General features: G+C 41.1%; 1 protein-coding gene across 1 annotated transcript in view; it reads right to left on the bottom strand.

Moving 5' to 3' along the window:
- Nucleotides 1–23,242, bottom strand: part of ARAP2 (ArfGAP with RhoGAP domain, ankyrin repeat and PH domain 2) — a 703,001-nt gene that overhangs the window by 440,297 nt on the left and 239,462 nt on the right. Inside the window, exons 10-11 of the mRNA XM_040419005.1 lie at nucleotides 21,995–22,101; nucleotides 16,696–16,895 (exon numbers count right to left, since the gene is read on the bottom strand). Of these exons, the coding sequence (XP_040274939.1) occupies nucleotides 16,696–16,895; nucleotides 21,995–22,101 (307 nt within the window). The remainder of the gene's footprint in view (nucleotides 1–16,695; nucleotides 16,896–21,994; nucleotides 22,102–23,242) is intronic.

The following is a 23,242-nucleotide window of genomic DNA, read 5'->3' as shown; positions in this document are numbered from 1 at the left end:
AGACATTGAGGTCTGCCAGCTCAGGCCCCAGCGGCAAGTCCTCCATTTCTCCCACCATTACACTCAGCGGGGTTGTCTCCTCCTCTTCCACCGAAGTGGCGGTCACCCCTAACGCTGGCCCTTCGTACTCAGGTTCCCAGGGTTCTGGTCTCCCCCCTGAGCCAGGCCACTCTGCTAGGGTTACATCTGTCTCATGCGTATCAGTCACTCTCGGAACAGGCCACAGTGCCGTGAAACCCGGGAAGTCTCTCCCTACTATAAGTTCATAATGTAGGTTGGTTGCGACAGCCACCTCATGGATCCACCTGCCGGAAACCGTAGACAGAGACACCATAGCAGTAGGATAGTCTTTTAAGTCCCCATGTATACACATGACTCCGACCTTATGGCCGGTGTACTCAGCGGAGCGTACCAGGGAAGCCCTTACCAGGGTCACTAGACTTCATGAGTCCAACAGAGCCTCCGCTGGAGTGTCTCCCACCTCAACCTGGCACAGGTGGTTCAGAGACTCCAGAGCACCCACTGCACACAGTTTCCTGGCATACAATGATTGACGGAAGCCATAGTTCGTGTCCATGGGTTCCCCCTGACATGGACAATCCGCTCGAAAATGGCCAGGCTCCTGACACCGCCAGCAGATTATTCGAGCGGGTTTGGTGGGCACCGGTTGCTGGGTCTGGGGTGGAGAGTTACGGGATTTGACTGCCCCTCTCCCAACAGAACTCCCCTGCAAGTTCCGGGTAGTCGACCATCTCCAGCGCATTACCTGGAGAGACCTGGCCAATCCATTGCTGGAGAGGGAGTGGCAGAGCACTTCAAAACCTGTCTGCTAACATAGCAGTGGGGCTCAGCACATTAGGTTGTAGCCACTTTTGCAACAGGTTGAGCAGGTCATAATACTGGGGTCTCACAGGCTCCGCCGGGTTGAACCCCCACTGATGCACCCACTGGGTCCAGACCAGCACATTCACCCCCAGTCTTGCCAAAATCTCCCCCTTTACCTTTGGGTAGTCAGCCGCTTAATCGTCCGGCAAGTCCAAAAACACCCGCTGGGACTCTGATGTCAGAAAAGGAGAGACGACCTCAGCCCACTGGTCTTGGGGCAGCTTTTCCCTGGTGGCCACTTTCTTATACATCGCCAGGTAGGTTTCAACGTCGTCTGCGGGGGTCATTTCAGGGATCGCTGCACGGACTGCTTTCCGGGCATCGTGTAAGCTTGAGGTGGCTCCTGCTGTCTGCAAAGCCATTATGTGTTGTAGCAGCAACTTGTTGGTCTCCTGCTGCTGCTTATTAGCCTTGCGTTGCTGCAGGTTAGCCTCCACGAGGGCCTTCATAACAGCCTTTATTTAGTCAGGTGACACCGGTTTGAATCTAGCCGGTTTGATAAATGACATACAACTGCGTGCAAACCAAAAATATTTTGGCATTCACGCCAGCCTCACTGCGCTTGCCCTCTCCAAGCCATCAATTGTAGGGATTTGCTCTGGTAGGCAGAGTAAGTGAACGCAATACAGAGGCAAAACCACGGTTGAAAAGCAAAAGTCAGTGTTTATTCACACAAAAGGCAGAAAAGAAACACAATACTTGGCAGGGCCCTGGTGTTAATTCACACCGCAGGAATCCTCGTGTTAATTCACACAGCAAAAGTCCACAGAACTCAAAAACACATGACCTGGCAGTCCACAGCAGGCTTTAGGGCGCCTGGCTTCCAGCTGGCAGCTCTCATGCAGCTCTCAGCCATGCAGTATGGCAGAACTCCTCAGCTCCCAAAACACAGAGCTCCACTATCACCTAGAGGTTCATTCCACACCCAGCTGAGCTGGACAAAACCTGGCCTGGACATGGGGAACAGCCACCCACCCTGCTCTTTGGCTGCTCCTAATAAGAACCGGCCCGGATTGGCTTTACAGCCACACTAAGTAAAACAGTGTCAGTCAGCACTAGCTGCCGCTGACACACAAAATTACCGGTTCTTATCTCACCGAGGCCAGGAACCTCAGTGACACGTACCTTCCGTCAATGACGGCCCCTTGCGCCTTCCTACAATATACAGTTGCAAGAAAAAGTATGTGAACCCTTTGGAATGATATGGATTTCTGCACAAATTGGTCATAAAATGTGATCTGATCTTCATCTAAGTCACAACAATAGACAATCACAGTCTGCTTAAACTAATAACACACAAAGAATTAAATGTTACCATGTTTTTATTGTACACACCATGTAAACATTCACAGTGCAGGTGGAAAAAGTATGTGAACCCCCAGACTAATGACATCTCTAAGAGCTAATTGGAGTGAGGTGTCAGCCAACTGAAGTCCAATCAATGAGATGAGATTGGAGGTGTTGGTTACAGCTGCCCTGCCCTATAAAAAACACACACCAGTTCTGGGTTTGCTTTGTACAAGAAGCATTGCCTGATGTGAATGATGCCTCGCACAAAAGAGCTCTCAGGAGACCTACAATTAAGAATTGGTGACTTGCATAAAGCTGGAAAGGGTTATAAAAGTATCTCCAAAAGCCTTGCTGTTCATCAGTCCACGGTAAGACAAATTGTCTATAAATGGAGAAAGTTCAGTACTGCTGCTACTCTCCCTAAGAGTGGCCGTCCTGTAAAGATGACTGCAAGAGCACAGCGCAGGCTGCTCAATGAGGTGAAGAAGAATCCTACAGTATCAGCTAAAGACTTACAAAAGTCTCTGGCATATGCTAGCATCCCTGTTAGCGAATCTATGATACGTAAAACACTAAACAAGAATGTATTTCATAGGAGGATACAACAGAGGAAGCCACTGCTGTCCAAAAAAAACATTGCTGCACGTTTACAGTTTGCACAAGAGCACCTGGATGTTTCACAGCAGTACTGGCAAAATATTCTGTGGACAGATGAAACCAAAGTTGAGTTGTTTGGAAGAAACACACAACACTATGTGTGGAGAAAAAGAGGCACAGCACACCAACATCAAAACCTCATCCTAACTGTGAAGTATAATGGTGGGGGCATCATGGTTTGGGGCTGCTTTGCTGCGTCAGGGCCTGGACAGATTGCTATCATCGAAGGAAAAATGAATTCCCAAGTTTATCAAGACATTTTGCAGGAGAACTTAAGGCCATCTGTCCACCAGCTGAAGCTCAACAGAAGATGGGTGTTGCAACAGGACAACAACCGAAAGCATAGAAGTAAATCAACAACAGAATGGCTTAAACAGAAGAAAATACACCTTCTGGAGTGGCCCAGTCAGAGTCCTGACCTCAACCCGATTGAGATGCTGTGGCATGAACTCAAGAAAGTGATTCACACCAGACATCCCAAGAATATTGCTGAACTGAAACAGTTCTGTAAAGAGGAATTGTCAAGAATTACTCCTGACCGTTGTGTACATCTGATCTGCAACTACAGGAAACGTTTGGTTGAAGTTATTGCTACCAAAGGAGGTTCAACCAGTTATTAAATCCAAGGGTTCACATACTTTTTCCACCTGCACTGTGAATGTTTACATGGTGTGTTCAATAAAAACATGGTAACATTTAATGCTTTGTGTGTTATTAATTTAAGCAGACTGTGATTGTCTATTGTTGTGACTTAGATGAAGATCAGATCACATTTTATGACCAATTTGTGCAGAAATCCATATCATTCCAAAGGGTTCACATACTTTTTCTTGCAACTGTATATATATATATATATATATATATATATATATAAATTTCATGCAGCTTGTTTGCAACTCTATTTTCCACAATTTATTTGTAATTAAGGATTTAACTGAACAAATAGATTGCTTAATCCCTTAAGGACACAACCCTATTTCACCTTCAGGACCAGGCCATTTTTTGCAAATCTGACCAGTGTCACTTTAAGTGCTGATAACTTTAAAACGCTTTTACTTACCCAGGCCGTTCTGAGATTGTTTTTTCGTCACATATTGTACTTCATGACACTGCTAAAATTGGGTCAAAAAAGTTTTTTTTTTTACATTAAAAAAATAACAAATTTACCAAAAATTTGGAAAAATTAGCAAATTTCAAAGTTTCAGTTTCTCTACTTCTGTAATACATAGTAATACCCCCAAAAATTGTGATGACTTTACATTCCCCATATGTATACTTCATGTTTGTATCATTTTGGGAATGATATTTTATTTTTTGGGGATGTTACATAGCTTAGAAGTTTAGAAGCAAATTTTTAAATTTTTCAAAATCCCACTTTTTATGGACCAGTTCAGGTCTGAAGTCACTTTGTGAGGCTTACGTAATAGAAACCATCCAAAAATTACCCATTCTAGAAACTACACCCCTCATGGTATTAAAAAATGTTTTTACAAACTTTGTTAACCCTTTAGGTCTTCCACAAGACTTCATGGCAAATGGACATAAAATTTAAGAATTTTGATTTTTTTGGGAAGATTTTCCAATATAATCAATTTTTTCCAGGAAAAAAGCAAGGGTTAACTGCCAAACAAAACTCAATATGGGTTGCCCTGATTCTATAGTTTGCAGAAACACCCCATATGTGGTCGTAAACTACTGTTTGGCCAAACGGGAGGACATAGAAGGAGGGGAATGCCATATGGTTTTTGAAAGGCAGATTTTGCAGGACTGGTTTTGTTTATACCATGTCCCATTTCAAGCCCCCCGTTGCACCCCTAGAATAGAAATTTCAAAGAAGTGACTCCATCTAAGAAAGTACACCCCTCAAGGTATCCAAAACAGGGTTTACAAACTTTGTTAACCGTTTAGGTGTTCCACGAGAGTTAATGGCAGATGGAGAAACAATTTAGGAATTTCAATTTTTTTTAAATTTTTCCATTTTAACCCATTTTTTCCAGTAATAAAGTAAGGGTTAACTGCCAAACAAAACTCAATATGGGTTGCCCTGATTCTGTAGTTTGCAAAAACACCCCATATGTGGTCCTAAACTACTGTTTGGCCAAACGGGAGGACATAGAAAGAGGGGAACGCCATATGGGTTTTGGAAGGCAGATTTTTGCAGGACCGGTTTTGTTTATACCATGTCCCATTTCAAGCCCCCCGTTGCACCCCTAGAATAGAAATTCCAAAAAAGTGACTCCATCTAAGAAAGTACACCCCTCAAGGTATTCAAAACGCGGTTTACAACTTTGTTAACCCTTTAGGTGTTCCACAAGAGTTAATGGCAGATGGAGAAACAATTTTGGAATTTCAATTTTTGGGAAAATTTCCATTTTAACCAATTTTTTCCAGTAATAAGGTAAGGGTTAACTGCCAAACAAAACTCAATATGTGTTGCCCTGATTCTGTAGTTTGCAAAAACACCCCATATGTGGGGGGGGCTGTTGGTGGGGGGGGCTGGTGGTGGTGGGGCTGGGGGGGGGGGGCAAGTGGCAGGGGGGGTCTAGGGTCTCAAAGCTAAAAAAACAATAAGTTTAGATAACTAACTTTTCCCTTCTATCCCTGCCTAACGGTGCCTCTCCCTCACTGACCCTAACCTACCTGGAGGGTGATGGGTGCAGGAGGGTGATGGGTGCCGATGGGGGGATCGCAGGAGCCTGGTGAGGACGGTGCTGGACGGTGCAGGTGCTGAAACAGGAAGAGGAGGGGAGAGAGAAGCGCTGGAAGTTTGAATCTCGCGCCTCTCTCCCTGCACCAATCAGCACCCTGGACAGCGGCATTCAGCACCACAGCCAGCACCACCTCTCCCAAATGCAAGGACTGTGATTGGTGGTGTGTAATCACACCACCGATCACAATCCTTTTCCGGTTCATCGGGTCACCGGAGACCCGAATGGACCGAAAACTCAGCGATCGCCGGCATTGTGACAGGATGCCCGCTGTTCCGATTAACCCCCGCCGCACCGCAATCGCGTTTTAAACTCATGACGTACCGGTACGTCATGTGTCCTTAAGGACTCGGGAAACATGCCGTACCGGTACGTCATGTGTCCGTAAGGGGTTAAAATATAAAATAAAACCATAATGCAAAGGTTGCAAAAGCTCTAATTTTTGCAAAAACAAATTTGCATATTAGGCACATCTGTTGCAGTGATAATTAATTTATAAGTAATATTATATATTATAAGTTAGAAACTAATTTGTTCCAAACACTGAAGAAATCAATAGAACATTAATTAGTAATAGCAATAACAACTATTACATGAATCATTTTTATATCTTGCAACAATAACAATAAGGTCACTATAAACTGAAACATCAACTAGAGCAAAAAGGAAGACAAAAACAATACAGGAAAATAAGTATTTTTGCTGTGATTGTTGGGGTAGCTTTTTTGAAGGGCTTCTCTGATTTAGAAAACTCATAGGTTAAGAGTTTGAAGTGCATCTTTTGGGACCTTCATTGAATATCCATAATGGAGAATGGCTAACAAAAGCCCCTCTCTCTTCAACTTGGTCTTTGGTGGTGCTGCAGGGATATGAAACAGTTGCTAATACAGATTACAAGTAGGAAATAAAAATAATTGACTAAATTGAACAATCCCTTTGAAGATCAGTTCACAGAGGAGGTTAACTTTAAAATTATTCCAAGAGAATGTATACCTTTAAGATCAAATTTTTATTATTAAATGGATTTATACAAAAATAGCAATTTTGTAAATAGCCTACAATTTTGTGTTTAAAAAAATAAGGCAATTGCAAATAATATTGATTCAATTTTCATACTAATTTTTGTTTACAGCTCCCATGCGGACTAATGTGTCTCAAAGGTGCTGCAGACACAAAATTGTAGAATAAAGGTAGTTTGTCATCAGCAATGGGCTTTCTCTCTAAAAGGAACTAAGTTTTGCTCTGAGACCATGCCAAATTTGAGAAATTTGTTTTAAAAAGAACCAGGCACAAAGCAAAGTGCTCCCCTTTGGCTTCTCCCTGCCCAGCTCGGATTAATTTCCAGTTACTATATCTCCCTATTTGCTTATACTCAGATGCATTATACAGATGCAGCAAAGTTAACAGTCAGAATGCATTACCTAGATGTGCTAACTTAAGTGTGACTGTTAAGAGTGCATTCACATCACCATTTAGATTTCCGTTCTTCTGATCCGTCAGAAAGAGAGAGAGAGAGAGAGAGAGAAAATAAACAGGATCCAGTAAAAAATCGGATCCTGTTGCATCAGTTGACATGCATACATGCAGTATTTTTGTTTCTGTCTAAAAAAAAAAAATAGATCTCAGATGGAAATGGCACAAACGGATGACAACTGATATAACAGGATCAGTTTTTTTTTTACAGGATCCTGTTTTTTAAATCTCTCTCTCTTCTTCTGACGGATCAGAAGAACGGAAAGCTAAACGGTGATGTGAATGCACCCTTAGGCCTTATTCACACGTCCGTTGTTTCTTTCCTGATCTGTTCCGTTTTTTGCGGAACAGATCTGGACCCATTCATTTTCAATGGGTCCTGAAAAAAAATCAGACATTGAGCTGTCCGTTTTTTTTCAGGACCCATTGAAAATGAATGGGTCCAGATCTGGTCCAGATCTGTTCCGCAAAAAACGGAACAGGTCAGGAAAGAAACAACGGACGTGTGAATGGACCCTTACATTTGTAGTTTCAGTGCAGAGTCTAAAAAAAAAAAGGAAGCATCCCCCATAATAACGAGATATGTGAGATAAAGGCGGCTAAAAGTCATTGCGTAAATCTGATTATTTCATAACTTTGACGGCTACTATGGGACTATGGAGCTCAAAACCAATTTACCCTCTAATCTTTTGTAGCTAGCTAGTGGTGTAGCTAGGGACATTGTCATTGTTCCCTCTAAGGCTACATTCACACTCACATTTTGTGCGGATGCGTCATGGACGGATCCGTTCAGATGATACAACTGCATGCATCCATTCAGAACGGATACGTCTTGAACATTATTGGAAGTCAATGGTGGACGGACTCGTTTTCTATTGTGCCAGATTGTGTCAGTGAAAACAGATCCGTCCCCATTGACTTACATTGTGTGCCAGAACGGATCCGTTTGGCTCAGTTTCATCAGACGGACATCAAAACGCTGCAAACTGATGCATTCTCACAAACGGAAAGCTAAAACACGAGTCTGAAAGTAGACTAAGCTGTGCAAAACTCTCTAAAAAAAAAAAAAAAAAAGGGTTTTGTACAGTGCTCTACTAATTAACCATACATCATTCAGATATATAGGGCCACATTGAATGCAGGCAAATAACATCAAACAGCACTCAGGTCTATGGCAGTAATGGTTATAGTCTATCTATCTGGTGGTCTAGTGCTGTCATTTCAGTATGCTTTGTTGTCTAGGGCAGTCATAGGCATAAGGAGGTAAATAACAGTATTTAGGTAAGTGATGATGTTAAATATATCATCCCTTGTGATCTAGGGTGTGAAGGAGTTAATGTTAGAATCCTGGAGAATCTAGGGTAGTCAAATGATTGAATGTCAGATCACTGGTGGACAACAGTGGAAGGTTAATGTATATATGTGGTATCCAGTGGTAACTCAAGCCCCCTGATCACGTCCAGGCTCTAACAAGAAGGCTGAACACAGATAGTTCAGCATTCTGTTTCCTCCACTGCAGGTAGGGCAGTGATGGCTAACCTCCAGCACTGCAGATGTGGTGAAACTACAACTCCCAGCATGCTCCATTCATATCTGTGGAGTTCTGAAAACAAACGCAAAATACAGTTTGTGCATCTTGGGAGTTGGAGTGCCGGAGGTTGGCCATCACAGAGGTAAGGGATTGAGAGGACTGTGCACCTATACCTGTATGGCTGTACAGTTCTTTCTATGGTTATTCAGAGGTCAGGGGTCCTTTGCTGCATCACTGAGTGAAGAGCTGAGTGTGGGAGCAGATTTCCCTTAGCATACGAAGCTTCAAGCTGTGTAAACAGGGAACAGTGCATATAACATAGTAGTCCAGAGGTCTAGGCCACTCTCAGTTCAATACGGGCCACCACTGTTTTGCATGTCATCTTCTGCTTTCCAAAGTGCTATACTAAAATTGCTGTACCAAATATACTTCAGGCATGCCTCTGGTACTTGCAGTTATCTGTGTAGTGATTCAGACTCATTGTTGACCATGTCTAGCAGCCACTGCCTGAGTCTGTTTCTCTTACTTGCCCATTTCTTCTCTACTCATTCCAGTATTTGTACCCAGACCGCAGAACATAGCTCAAATATTTAATAATAAGTTGAAAAGTGAAACATTACAAAGAATCTTCTCAGAACACATTCCCTATTCAGTGATACTTTAATACATCAACACCTCAAATTGTTGCATGCAAATCTGCAATGTAAGTCACTCATAGGATCTACCACCAAGATGTTAATCAGCCAAAGCATCTGTTTCTGTTTACAAATTTTGCATGGCTTCAGTTCTCATAGCTGTAAATTGCAGTTTTATGTGAAATTCAGAATCTCTACATAGTGTGATTTGTGACTCGGCGTCTACAAGTTTAAAGCACACAATACAGTGTATGGTGACACATTTCAGTAAGATTTGTTTCCCACCAAGATATACTGTATCATAATTAACTATAGGTATATACTGTGGTTGTTACTCGATTGTGACTAGATTATTAGAAGGGATGGGAGGTCTCGCTCATAAAGAGAGGTTTAAAATATCAGGACTGCTCAGCTTAAAAAAAAAGATCCCTTAGAGGTAATCTTATTTACAGGTATAAATATAAGTGTGGTCAGGGCTTTCACTACTTACAAAAAGTCAGCAATATGGACAGAAGTATAGGAAAGGCTTCTTTACAATTAGAGTAAAAAGGAATGTCCTACCCCAGGAGGTACAGAAGTAATGTTATCATCTTCTGAAAATCCATAATCCTCGAAAATCCCCCAGGAAGACCCATCATCTCGGGCGTTTTATCAATTACTCGAAATCTCTCACATAGAGATACCTTTTTGCAAAAACACATAACGAATCTCAAGTTGTACCTTAAGGATTCTACATCTCTTATAAAGGAATTGAAAACCACCAGATGGGAATCTTCATACCACTGGCTTACACTAGATGTGTCAGCATTGTACTAAAATATTCCTCATGACTTGGGAATCCAATGTGTATCGGAATTTTGAAGTAAAATCAGACAATGCTAGCACAGCAGAAGGATTTCATCTTGGATGGCATTAACATTCTGACACACAATACGTTTCACTTCCAAGACAAAATGTATAAACAAATACGGGGCACAGCAATGGGGACTAGGTTTGCACCGAGTTATGCCAACCTGTTCATGGGGTGTTTTGAAGAATTTCATATATATCAGACCGATTTTTGGATTAATAATATAATTATTTTTCGAAGATACATCGACGATTTGGAAGAGAGATGATATCTCCATTGAAAATTTCATCACACACCTGAATAAGAACCAGTGGGGAATATCATTTACAGGAATGCACCATAAAAATAAAACCAAGTATCTCGACCTTGAGATATTCACAGAAGGGAATGAAATCATTACTTTTTTCAAGACAGTCGACAGCAACAGCTATTTGGATTTCAGAAGCACCCACTATAGGAAGTAGAAAAACAATATTCCATTCAATCAGTTCCAGAGAGTGAGACACAACTGTACCCGTGAAATAGACTTTGAGGAACAAAGTAAAATCCTTCTAACAAGATTCAGCGAAAAAGGATACCCAAGCGGGGTAATAAAGGAAGCTAAAGAACGAGCATCCAACCTGACCCAGCGGGAATGCCTGGAATCTAAATCGGGCCCAAAAAGAGAGATGGAGTTCAATATGGACTTCATCACTACATATAATCAGGATCATGACAGGATCAGAATAATCCTTACGAATTCACGAATATTCAACAAATATTCTACAAAATATTTGCAAAATATTGCGAATTCGAATATGACCCCTGCTGCTCATCACTAGTATTCAATAAACCATAAAAGCCACATTTAGAGTGCCTTTATGTTCAGCCACTTTCCTCTGGTGGAGTAGAGAAGTCAGTGGCAATCCAGGCCTTGTTCATTTTTATAAGAACCAACATGCCAGCATTTTCAGTTGACAGGCGGATGTGCTTATCTGTTATTATGCCCCCAGCAGCACTAAATACACAATCTGACAAAACGCTGGAGGCGGGGAAGGCCAGCACCTCCAAGGCGTAGAGCGCCAATTCATGCCAAGTGTCCAGCTCTCAATAGTTGTAAGGCAGAGATCGTTGAGGACGCTGACACGGTCTGCTATGTACTCCTTCACCATCTTCCAAAATGTTTCCCTCCTGGCGGGGTATCATAAAAGTGTCCAAGGCCTTGGAGAGTGTTGCCCTACCTCTGTTGGAACTGCTTTGTTTTCCCCTCGTCTCTCCTCCTCGGTTGGCCTAGGAACTACGTACTCTGCAGCCAGCGTTGTCAGCTGGAAATTATTGAAGCCATTTTTCCACAAGGACCTTCTGGTATTGCACCATTTTGCTCATCATCTCCACTACAGGAATGAGAGATGAGAAGTTCTCTTTGTAGCGAGGGTTAAGAAGGGTGAACAACCAGTAATCGGTGTTGGCCAAAAATGCGTACAACGCGAAGGTCACGGGAAAGGCAGCCTAACGTAAAGTCAACCATGTGTGCTAGAGTCCCAATAGACAAGACTTCGCTGTCATCATCAGGAGGATGACTCTCAATCTCTTCATCCTCTTCCTTCTCTTCTATCCATCCATGCTGAACAGATAGAATAAAACTTCCATGGATACTACCCTCTGTAGCGGAGGCAACCGTCTCCTGCTCATCCTCCTCCTCCTCCTCATCATCAGCCAATTCGCGCTGATAAGATGAACTGAGGGTGGTCTGGCTGTCACCCTGTGTACTTTCTTCCCCCATTTCTACCTATTCCACATGCAAAGTGTGCGCCTTAATTGTGAGCAGCGAGCGTTTGAGTAGACACAGAAGTGGGATGGTTACGCTGATAATAGCGTTATCGCCACTCACCATCTGTATTAATTCCTCAAAGTTGCATAAAACCTCACAGAGGTCAGACATCAATGCCCACTCGTCGCTTGTGAAGAGCGGAAGCTGACTGGAAAGGCGATGACCTTGTTGCAGCTGGTATTCCACTACTAGCCTCTGCTGCTCACAACATGTGGAACGTGGAGTTCCAGCACGTGCTCATGTCGCACAACAGTCGGTGAGCTGGCCATTGCAAGCGCTGCTGCAGCGTTGGCAGACCGGCGGAAGCTATCGATGACTTGCGGAAATGTGCACACACGCGGCACACCTTCACCAGTGGCTCAGGCAAATTGGGGTAGGTTTTGAGAAACCGCTGAACCACTAGGTTTAACACGTGGCTAGGCATGGTATGTGTGAGAGCTTGACGAGCTCCAAAGCCGCCACCAAGTTACGGCCATTATCAGACACAACCATGCCTGGTTGTAGGTTGAGTGGTGAGAGCCACAGCTCAGTCTGGTCCCTTATACCCTGCCACAGCTCGGCGGCAGTGTGCTGTTTTTCACCTAAGCAGATCAGTTTAAGCGCGGCCAGTTGCCGCTTCCCCACTGCAGTGCTACACTGCTTCCAGCTAGTGACTGATGACTGACTGGTGCTGCAAGATGATAATTCAGAGGTGGAAGTGAAGGAGCAGGTGGAGGAGGAGAAGGGGGGGTTGCAGCCACTAACGTAGGTGGGGCGGAAACCCAAATGGAAGTAGGGCCCGCAATCCTTGGCGTCGGTACCACCTGTGCCATCCCAGGGTAGGACTTGCTCCCACAACAAAAGCACCTGTCCATGTGTCAAGTCGTTAAGTGGACCTTTTCCAATAACTGCATTGGTCAGGGCATGGGTGATGTTACGGGACACATGCTGGTGTAAGGCAGGGACTGCACACCTTGAAAAATATTGGCGGCTGGGAACAGAGTACCGTGGGACAGCCACCGCCATCAGGCTGCGGAAAGCCTCAGTGTCCACAAGCCTAAATGGCAAAATTTCCAGCGTCACCAATTTGGAAAGGTGCACATTTAGTGCTATGGTCTGTGGGTGGGTGGGTGGCTGTGTATTTGCACTTTGGTTCAAAGGCCTGGGGTATAAGACATCTGTACACTGCGCTGGGACACAGAAGTAGATTTGCTAGCTGATGGTGATGCAAAGGTCCTTGTGCATGGCGGGAGACATCCGGGCCTGCGTCTTGGACAGGGGATTGGCCAGCACGTAACATAGTGAAAGAGGAGGAAGTGGTGTGACCTGCAGACACTGGTTGTGGACCCAGGCGTTCGGCCCACCTATTAGGGTGCTTTCATGCCATGTGGCAGATCATACTTGTGGTGGTGAGGTTGCTAGTGTTCACGCTCCTGCTCATTTTGGTACGGCACAGGTTGCAAATGACAATTCTTTTTATCGTCCGCACTTTGGACACCTACCCCTTGGCAAAGGAGATTGCCGCAAGGGGGTGCTCCAGTGAACAGTTGTGGGCCTGTTTGGTGTGGACCACCTTCTCCCTTTTGCCACTCCACTGTCTCTTCCAGCCTGTTGCAGTGCTCCGGATCCCTCCCCCTCTGTACTGCTATCCTCCCTCGGCTTGCCACCTTCCCAGATACGGTCTGTAACTTCTCGTCCAGCACCTCCTCTTCTACTTCCTCACTCTGGTCATCCTCCTGACTTGTTGACCTAACAACCTCATTTATTGACAACTGTGTCTCATCCTCATCATGAACCTCTTGAGAAAAGAACTGATCAGGCATATCCCCATGCATTCTGAATGGAGAGTAATCCATTCTGGATGCATCAGGATGTCTTCAGTTCAGTCATTTTGACTCATAAGGCAAAAGAGAAAACCGTAGCATGTCTTGGGACATACTGAATTTTTGTCTTTTTTTTCTTAGTGCGCATGTCTTTGGACTTAGACAGATTTTCTCAGAATCCCTATCTCTACCTCACCTAGACCATTGTTTACGAATTCTGTTCTTGTCAGTATCTTATTCCAGAAAAGTAGGATGTTCAAAGATAGGACAATATATCTCTTTGTTATTTATTTAATTCCAGGACTTCATTTATATATTCTTTTTATATAATACTGTATGCTAAAGGTATTGATCATTTTAATATAGAATAATATAAAATAAAAAAATGAAAAAAGAGAAAATAGGAAAACAAAAATTAATAATGTTAATAAAAAATAGGCTGGGTATATAGCAAAAGTCTGCATTATTAATATATATTTACTTGAATTAACTTTTAATTAATTCTCCATCTCAATTTATAATTTATTTGTTCATATATCTATGTATACATGATTAAGGTGCAAATCAGTCAATCACACTTCCAGAGTATTAGGATTACTGTAGGCTTCAGGTTTTCAGGGAGTACAGCTACAGCTCCATAGTGGTTATTTCCCATGATATTCTTGATTTCTGTTGTACTTACAACCTTAATTATGTTCATGTAATTGATTTATTTATTTATTTTATTTTGTATTTTTTGTATATATAATTCTATGTTTCTTCCCTTGTCAATCATTCTGAACTAGTTATTCAGGTCCATTAATCAAATGAAATTTTTTATTTTTTTTTATATTCTTTATTTTCAATTTTCAATAAAAAGAACAAAGTAACATTAGATACATATATGACCATGAAGAATCTACATCAGATATTACAATTGAGCATCTATTAGTGGTCTGAACATAAACAGATATGGATTCTTATCCTATATATTAGTGAATGCTCCTCTTAGCAAAGGAGGCTGAATACAATAATAAAATTGAGTTAGTCTGGATTCTCTCCCATAAACCCTTTTGTTGGTGTTATGAAGAGGAACATAAATAAGAGGCCAGAGCAGAAAAATAAATTAGACAATAATGAAAGAGAAAGAAGTCCATAGAGGGGCAAGACAAGAAAGTCATAGAGGGGGGGACGGGGGACCATGACATATGTTGTTTTTTCTTAATTAATAGTGTTGCTATCACCAGGAGGCACCTCCACCAGAGATCTCCAAGGGCTCCACAACTTCAGATACCCATCATGAGTCCTATTGATCCAACTACTCATCTCTTCAAATCTACAGATTTGGTTAACCTTGGCCTTCCATTCAAGTATGGAGGGAGGGTTTGTGTCCAGCCAATGTAGAGGAATTATCATTTTTGCTGCTGCAAGAAGATGCGATACTAGGTTCCTATTGGATGGGGTATAGTCAGATGTGGGGAGGGACAGAACCATCATCTCTAGTTTTAGTTTGAAGTCTGGGGTTGTGAATTTTTGGATTATTGCTTCTATTTCTTCCCAATACGTTTTTATCCGGGGACAGTCCCACCAAATATGTGATAATGTACCTACTCCCCCTCCACACCTCCAGCACTCCCTTGCATCCGACAAGCCCCTCCTGAAGAGAAAGTCAGGGGTTCTGTACCATCTTGTTAGCATTTTGAAATGATTCTCCTGCAGGCGAATACAAGCAGAGAATCCATGTGAGTTTGCTAGCACTCATTTGACCTCTGCATCATTAAGAACCTTGTTCAATTCTTTTTCCCACTCCCTAAGATATAAGGGTTTCAGTGGTTCACCCAAGCCTCCCACCAAAGGATAGAGCTTTATTCAAATGAAATTTTAATGTTCTTCACTATAGATATTGGTACCATATACTTTATTTTAAATCAAATATTGTTTGGTTGTTTCTCTTAAATAATAAAGGTTACATTTTAAATTAGAAATGACCAGAAATAGAAATTACATTATTGTAACACATATTTCTTATAGCATTAAATATATTCTTGTACCAAAAAGTATGTTTATATATCACTGATATGTTAATGTTAGGACACAGTAACACAGGTGAAGTGAGCCTTGATGTCATGCTCATTAGATTGAAAACAAAGCCTGACTTCCGGAACACACTTAAGGCTTGTACACATATTGGAATTTTGGCATGGACTCTGTGGTATCTGCCTCCCATTGTTTTAAATGCTGCAGTTCACACGCCCAGCAGTTTAAAGAAGTGACCGCACATGTCCCTTATTGGCATAGTGTCTGGAATGATACCACTTGAAGTCATGGTGGGTGTTCACTCATGGTTTATCTCCATTCAATGAAGCTGTGCCGTGATGAGCAGGTCCCCAGCTTCCAAAGTGAACAACCGTGGCAGAAACTGCTGCGGAGTATGTGGCGGATTTTGACAGTGTCAAAATCTGCCGTATGAGCATTCCCTAAAGATGTTGCGTGAATTAGCTAGTCAGAGGTTATGCAGGGAAACGGAAGCAAGGAACAGTCAATTGCAACATACAACAGCATGACAATACCCCTATTACCAAAGTGTGAAATTCATAAAATGATTTCTTGATTTTCTTATGGAAGAACCTGACATCAACCCCAATGAACATCTTTGAGATCCATTGGATCACTAGGTACATCCAATATTAGTGTTCAATTTATTTAATGCTCTTGCAACTAAATGACAAGTCACCTAATTGCCATGTTCCATAATCTATGTAACAGTCTAAAAGTGAGGGGTCATCTTTATATTAAAGGTGTTTTCTGGGTCTTAACATATGCAAGGATGTACATGTTTGTATGTTTTGTATATTTTTCACAGTAACAATCAAAGTTTTTTTCTGTCTGCTGAGGATATTTGTCTATAATGATGGGATTATGATAGTTTTCTTAATACAGTACATGATGTTGCAATGTGTTTTAGTTCATAGTCTTCTAAGAAAAGAGAAAAGATGAAGAGGAGACAATCTACTTTAAAATAAGCAATGAACTGAGAGCTATTCTAAGGGAAAAAAAATCATAGTATTCATTTACCGGCACAGTCCTTGCAGATGACAACAGCGAGGTTGATGGATGCCCAGTCAGGATTTGGAGCTCGGCAATCTGCACAACTCCTGTTCGATTCATTGAACCTAATCTTTTCAGCTACTTCATAATCAGCAACAGTCTCTGCTATTGATTGCTGCAATGCTTCAATCCACTCTTGCTTCTCACTTTCTGACTCTGCTGTAAAGCTAAAATATTTGAGCTATTATGTTATTTATTTATTATACTTATTAAAATCTCTTATACTGAAAGCAGTTGTACAACATTCAACATTAAAATTGCAACACCAATGTGTCAAGTCATGTGGGATGATTGTGCGATACTTCCTGTTCGTCGACATGCCAGTTATTCCTACTTGCTGCAAACTGAGAGGGACAGAATCTTTGACCTTAGTTTATCAATCCAGCAGATCACTATGTGCCTAGGCCAAGATGTCAGTCTCTCCAGACTTGTCTCCCATCAAGCATACCCGGGATGTCATTGGTCGACAATTGCAAAGGGAGCTGCTGGCAGCAGATCTTGATGATTTATGTGCCCAAGTGCATTCAGCGGGACAGAACATTCCGCATACAACCATAACCTCATTCCCTCATTGATAGCATGCCAAAGCGTGTAAGTGTGTGTGTTTCTGTGTCTGTGGGGGGTGCACCTTGTTTAGCTCAGAGTGGCTGCAATGCGGAAGCATGTAACACCACATTTCTCCTGCAGTTACTGCTAGAGAAACATGCTGCCATCTGTGATTACCGCTCATCAACAGTAAGGTCCAAAATGCTCAAATCCCTTGAACACTCAGTTATGCCCCACATTTAATCACTATCTGCTAAAAAATTTTATATTGAACATATACAGTATGCTACATAATAAATCATCAACTAATATTGGCCATGAGTATTATTTTTGTAATTTGTAACATTAATAAGTACCTATACTTTTCTACAGCCTTTTTTGAAAGGGTTCTAAATAGCCTAAAATGTTTTTTGTAATATACTTTATTAATCAGTAATACAATTTTTCTGCACAAATAGGCACCCAAAGTCCTGGGTGCTATTGCATCTTAAATTCATTATTCTAGTACAGCTCAACTAAATCCTGGCTTTAGCCAAGCTTGAGGGAGACACATTCAGGAGTAGCGATCTGTTATACGGCCTGTGCAGCATTCAATTTGGCCCCCTGTAAAATCCATCAGTCAGTGTCAGTGCTGTACTAGAATAATGTTTTTAAGACTCAATAGCAACCAGGACTTTGGGTGCCTATTTGAGCAGGAAAACTGTATTACTGATTAATAAACTATATTACAATTTTTTTTTAGGCTACTTAGAACATTTTAACCCCTTAAGGACCCTGCCATTTTTCACCTTAAGGACCAGGCCATTTTTAGCAAATCTGACATATGTCACTTTATGTGGTAATAACTTTAAAACGCTTTTACTTATCCAGGCCATTCTAAGATAGTTTTCTCGTCACATATTGTACTTGATGGCAGTGTTAAAATTGAGTAAAAAAAATTCTTTTTTATTTTTAAAAAAATACCAAATTTATAAAAAATAAATTCAATTTTTTACTTTTATAATACATAGTAATACCTCCAAAAATTGTCTTACTTTTCATTCCCCATATGTCTGCTTCATGTTTGAATCATTTTGTGAATGCCATTTTATTTTTTGGGGACGTTAGAAGGCTTAGAACAGAATGGCCAACCTTTGGCTCTCCAGCTGTTGCAAAACTACAACTCCCAGCATGCCCAGACAGCCTACAGCTATTAGCTTACAGCAGGGCAAGGTGGGAATTGTAGTTTTACAACAGCTGGAGAGTCGCAGGTTAGCCAGCCCTGGCTTAGAAGTTTAGAAGCAAATCTTGAAATGTTTCAGAAAATTTCCAAAACCCACTTTTTAAAGGACCAGTTCAGGTCTGAAGTCACTTTGTGAGGCTTACATAATAGAAACAACCCAAAAATGACCCCATTTTAGAAACTACACCCCTCAAGGTATTCAAAACAATTTTTGTTAACTTTGTTAACCCTTTAGGTGTTCCATAAGAATTAATGGAAAATGGAGAGGAAATTTCAGAATTTCACTTTTTTGGCCGATTTTCCATTTAAATTAATTTTTTCCCTTTAATAAAGCAAGGGACAACAGCCAAAAAAAACTAAATATTTATTGCCCTGGTTCTGTAGTTTAAAGAAACACCCCATATGTGGTCCTAAACTGCTGTACGGGCACACGGCAGGGCGCAGAAGAAAAGGAACGCCATATGGTTTTTGGAGGGCCGATTTTACTCCGATAATTTTAAGCTGCCATGTCACATTTGAATACCCCCCTGATGCACCCCTAAAGTAGAAACTCCAAAAAAGTGACCCCATTTTGGAAACTACTGGATAAGGTGGCAGTATTGTTGGTACTATTTTAGGGTACATATGATTTTTGGCTTCTCTATATTAAACTTTTGGTGAGGCAAGGTAACAAAAATAGCTGTTTTGGCACCATTTTTATTTTTTGTTATTTACATGTGGTTAGATCATGTGGTATTTTTAAACAGCAGGTTGTTACGTACGTGACAATACCAAATATGACAACTTTTTTTGGTTGTTTGTCTCAGTTTTACATAATAAAGCCTTTTTGAAAAAAAATTTTTTTTGTGTCTCCATATTCTGAAAGCCATATTTTTTTAAATTTTTTTGGGTGACTGTCTTATGTAGGGGCTCATTCTTTTCGGTATGAGATGACAGTTTGATTGGTACTATTTTAGGGTGCATATGACTTTTTGATCGCTTGGTATTACGCTTTTTGTGATGTAAGGTGACAAAAAATGGCATTTTTGACACACTTTTTTTTTTCATGGTGTTCACCGGAGGGGTTAGGCCATGTGATATTTTATACAGCAAGTTATTACGGACATGGAGATACCAAATATGTATACTTTTTTTATTTATTTAAGTTTTACACAATAACAGCATTTTTAAACAAAAAAAAAATCATGTTTCAGTGTCTCCATAGTCTGAGAGCCATAGTTTTATAAAATGTGGTTTATTTAGCACAGTTTTTATTTTATTTGTTTGACGGTGTTCACCTGAGTGGTTAGGTCATGTGAAATTCTTATAGAGCCGGTCAATACGGACGTGGCAATACCTAATATGTCTACTTTTCTTTTTTTCAATATTTTTTTTCAATTTGTTTTTTTACTTTATTTTGGGAAAAGGACGCTTTTATTTTTTTTACCTGAAACTAAATTTTTGGGGAAAACTTTATTTTTTTTACTTTTTTTCAATTTATTTTTTGTCCCACTCTGGGACTTCAACTTTTGGGGGTCTTATCCCCTTTTTTCAATGCATTACAATACTTATGTATTGTAATGCATTGGCTGTAAGTGTATTACAATCTGTAATAAACACTACTATATGGGCCCTAGTAGAGACCCTCGGGAGATAAACCTCAATATTCAACCAGTCAAAGACTGAAAATCCCTGTAGGGGCACTACTTATTGTAACTTAAAAGACATATACTTTATTAGATCATTATTAAAATAGTGGTTTCTAGTAAACCATGAACCCCACAACAGTAAAACTCTCAGGTATTGCGCTGGTTTCTTAATTGCTAATTTTTCTAATCCCTTCAACAATGTTGCAGAAAAAGTGTGAGTGGCTACTCATTATATATGCAGTTTGCAATGCCCTGAGTAGAATATGTCGCTATAGGAGAGTATGATCTGGTTGAACCTATCTCAGATGATCTATTGAGATAGGTTTAATCATACTCTCCTATAGGGACATATTCTACTCAGGGCATTGCAAACTGCATATATAATGAGTAGCCACTCACACTTTTTCTGCAACATTGTTGAAGGGATTAGAAAAATTAGCAATTAGGAAACCAGCGCAGTACCTGAGAGTTTTACTGTTGTGGGGTTCATGGTTTACTAGAAACCACTATTTTAATAATGATCTAATAAAGTATATGTCTTTTAAGTTACAATAAGTAGTGCCCCTACAGGGATTTTCGGTCTTTGATCGGTTGAATATTGAGACAGACTGTAATACACTTACAGCCTTCCTGCCTGTGAGATCCAGTGGGCTGGATCTCACAGGCTCTTCCAGAATGCAGCCACGATGCCTAAAGAAGGCATCGGGCTGCCTTCCCTGCCATCGGGTCACCATCACAGCAGTGCGGGGACCTGATGGCCACCCCGCACATGTCTGAAGCCTGCACGTGCCGTAGTCAGCGCTGATTCACCGATGCCGGCTCATACAGCAGGGCTCTGGCTATCAGTGACTGCCGGACCCCTGCCGCTGATCGGGTGGGCACAGCTACAGCACCCGCCCGATCACCATGACATACATGTACTTCTCTGGTCCTTAAGTCACAGCCAGAGATGACGTACATGTACGTCATAGGTCCTTAAGGGGTTAAAGGAAGGTTGTAGAAAAGCTTAGTTACTTTTTAAAATAACACATAATATCATGTTATTCCTGCATTTCAGAGCAGAAATGTAAATTAAATACTAAATACAATTTATAGCTACCATATACCATACAGATACATCTGTTGGCTATTGACTCCCATAGTTAAAATGAAAAAAAAAAGGGTGAGGTATAAGATTATTTTTTTATTGACTAGATTTTATTACATGTTGTTCAAATTGGTCGGCACTGTGTAATAGATCGGAGTGCTCGGTCCAAAGGGTCGGATTCCCCCAGTAGACAAAAAGAAAAATAGAGGACCGGCACTCCCAAGTTGCTAATAGAAAAAGGTTTTATTGGTCACTATTCAAACATCAGTGACGCGTTTCGGCACATATAATGCTTTTGTCAAACTGTGAATAAGTGGCAATCACAGTTTGACAAAGGCATTATATGTGCCAAAACGCGTCACTGATGTTTGAATAGTGACCAATAAAACCTTGTTCTATTAGCAACTTGGGAGTGCCGGTCCTCTATTTTTCTTTTTAGATTTTAATACAGTGAAATAAGGTGCCGTATACTGATGCACACTCCCCAAACTTATGTCAAAAGGATGCACTATTGGAATGCATTGGGCTGATTATACCTTATGGACACATTGATGCTAGGTAATGAAAAATTTTGAAAATATGAAAATGTGACTTCACCATTTCACCTGGTGTGGCGTGTTGCTTGTATAACCAAATACACTGTAAGTTCCATGTTACAGAAGACACACATAATAAAATGACAGGGTACATAATACACTTACTTTAGAATTACAGCATATGCAGCAAACTCACATAAAACAGACTCACCTAAAAAAAACTATACTATAATAGTTTTGACCTTACCAAAAATTCCGAAAAGGTGTTATGAGCTCAAAAGTTTTCCGATCTGTATTTTTTAGGGTAACCACCGTCATTGAGATGTCAGTAATGGCAATTCCAGTATTGAAGTCCTAAAAATTGGATGAGCAAGAATGATGAAAAGTGCATCTATTTTACTTAAAAACTAAGAATAAGAGTAACACAGATACTACAAATAGAAAGGAACCTTACATATTAACATTTAAAGGGGTTGTCCAAGTTATATTTATTGATGACCTATCCTTAGGATAGGTCATTAATATCAGATCGGCTGGGGTCTGACCCCCGGCACCACCGCCGATCAGCTGTTTGAAGAGAAGGCGGGCGCAGTGCCAGCGCCGCCTCCTCTTCACTGTTTACCTTCTCGCCGTTGCATCTGCAGTGGTGAGCAGGTGTAATTACACCTAACCGTCCCATTCATTTCAATGGGACGGATTGTTCCCATACACTTGTATAGAAGCTATCCGTACCATTGAAATGAATGGGACGGCTTGGGTGTAATTACACCTGCTCACCGCTGCAGATGCAACGGCGAGAAGGTAAACATTGAAGAGGAGGCAGCGCTGGCACAGAGCGCGTCTTCTCTTCAAACAGCTGATCGTCGGGGGAGTCGGGTGTCGGACCCCAGCCGATCTGATATTGATGAACTATCCTGAGGATAGATCATCAATAAATATAACTTGGACAACCCCTTTATAATATTTGATAATACATAGGAATCGCCTACTTGTAAAGTTTACCATATGTTTGTTACCGTACAAAACATGCCAGCACATTTACTTTACAAAAGCTATTTTATGTACATAGATCAAAGAACATCAAAGTAAAAAAACATGTTTTCACTTACTGTGTAAAGAGTATTATACAATCTAATATTATGACTAGCACTTCACAGAAGGGTAAGGTACAACTTTCTGGGTATTTTAACAGCAATATTAAGACCACAAGACCCAAATTCCTGAAGTTCTATTAAACCAAACCAAAAGCTGGGCATACACAACAGCTAAAAGAACTCATTGAATTTCATGGGATCTGACAACTATGTTATGTGTATGGGGCCTAACAACTTCAGGATTGTTTTGGGAAAGAAGGATTAAGCACATTGGACTTCAACATTTCTGATAATTTGTTTCTACCGGAGCTATATCATTGCTAAAGGGATCTTGCAGCCGCCAATTTGTTTTCCCCATTTTTATCTTTGTATATACAAAAGAAGATAAATGAGCTGATATT

This window comes from Bufo bufo, chromosome 2 (assembly GCF_905171765.1).
Source record: "Bufo bufo chromosome 2, aBufBuf1.1, whole genome shotgun sequence".
NCBI classification, from domain to species: domain Eukaryota; kingdom Metazoa; phylum Chordata; class Amphibia; order Anura; family Bufonidae; genus Bufo; species Bufo bufo.
This window is presented reverse-complemented; position numbering and strand designations above follow the sequence as displayed.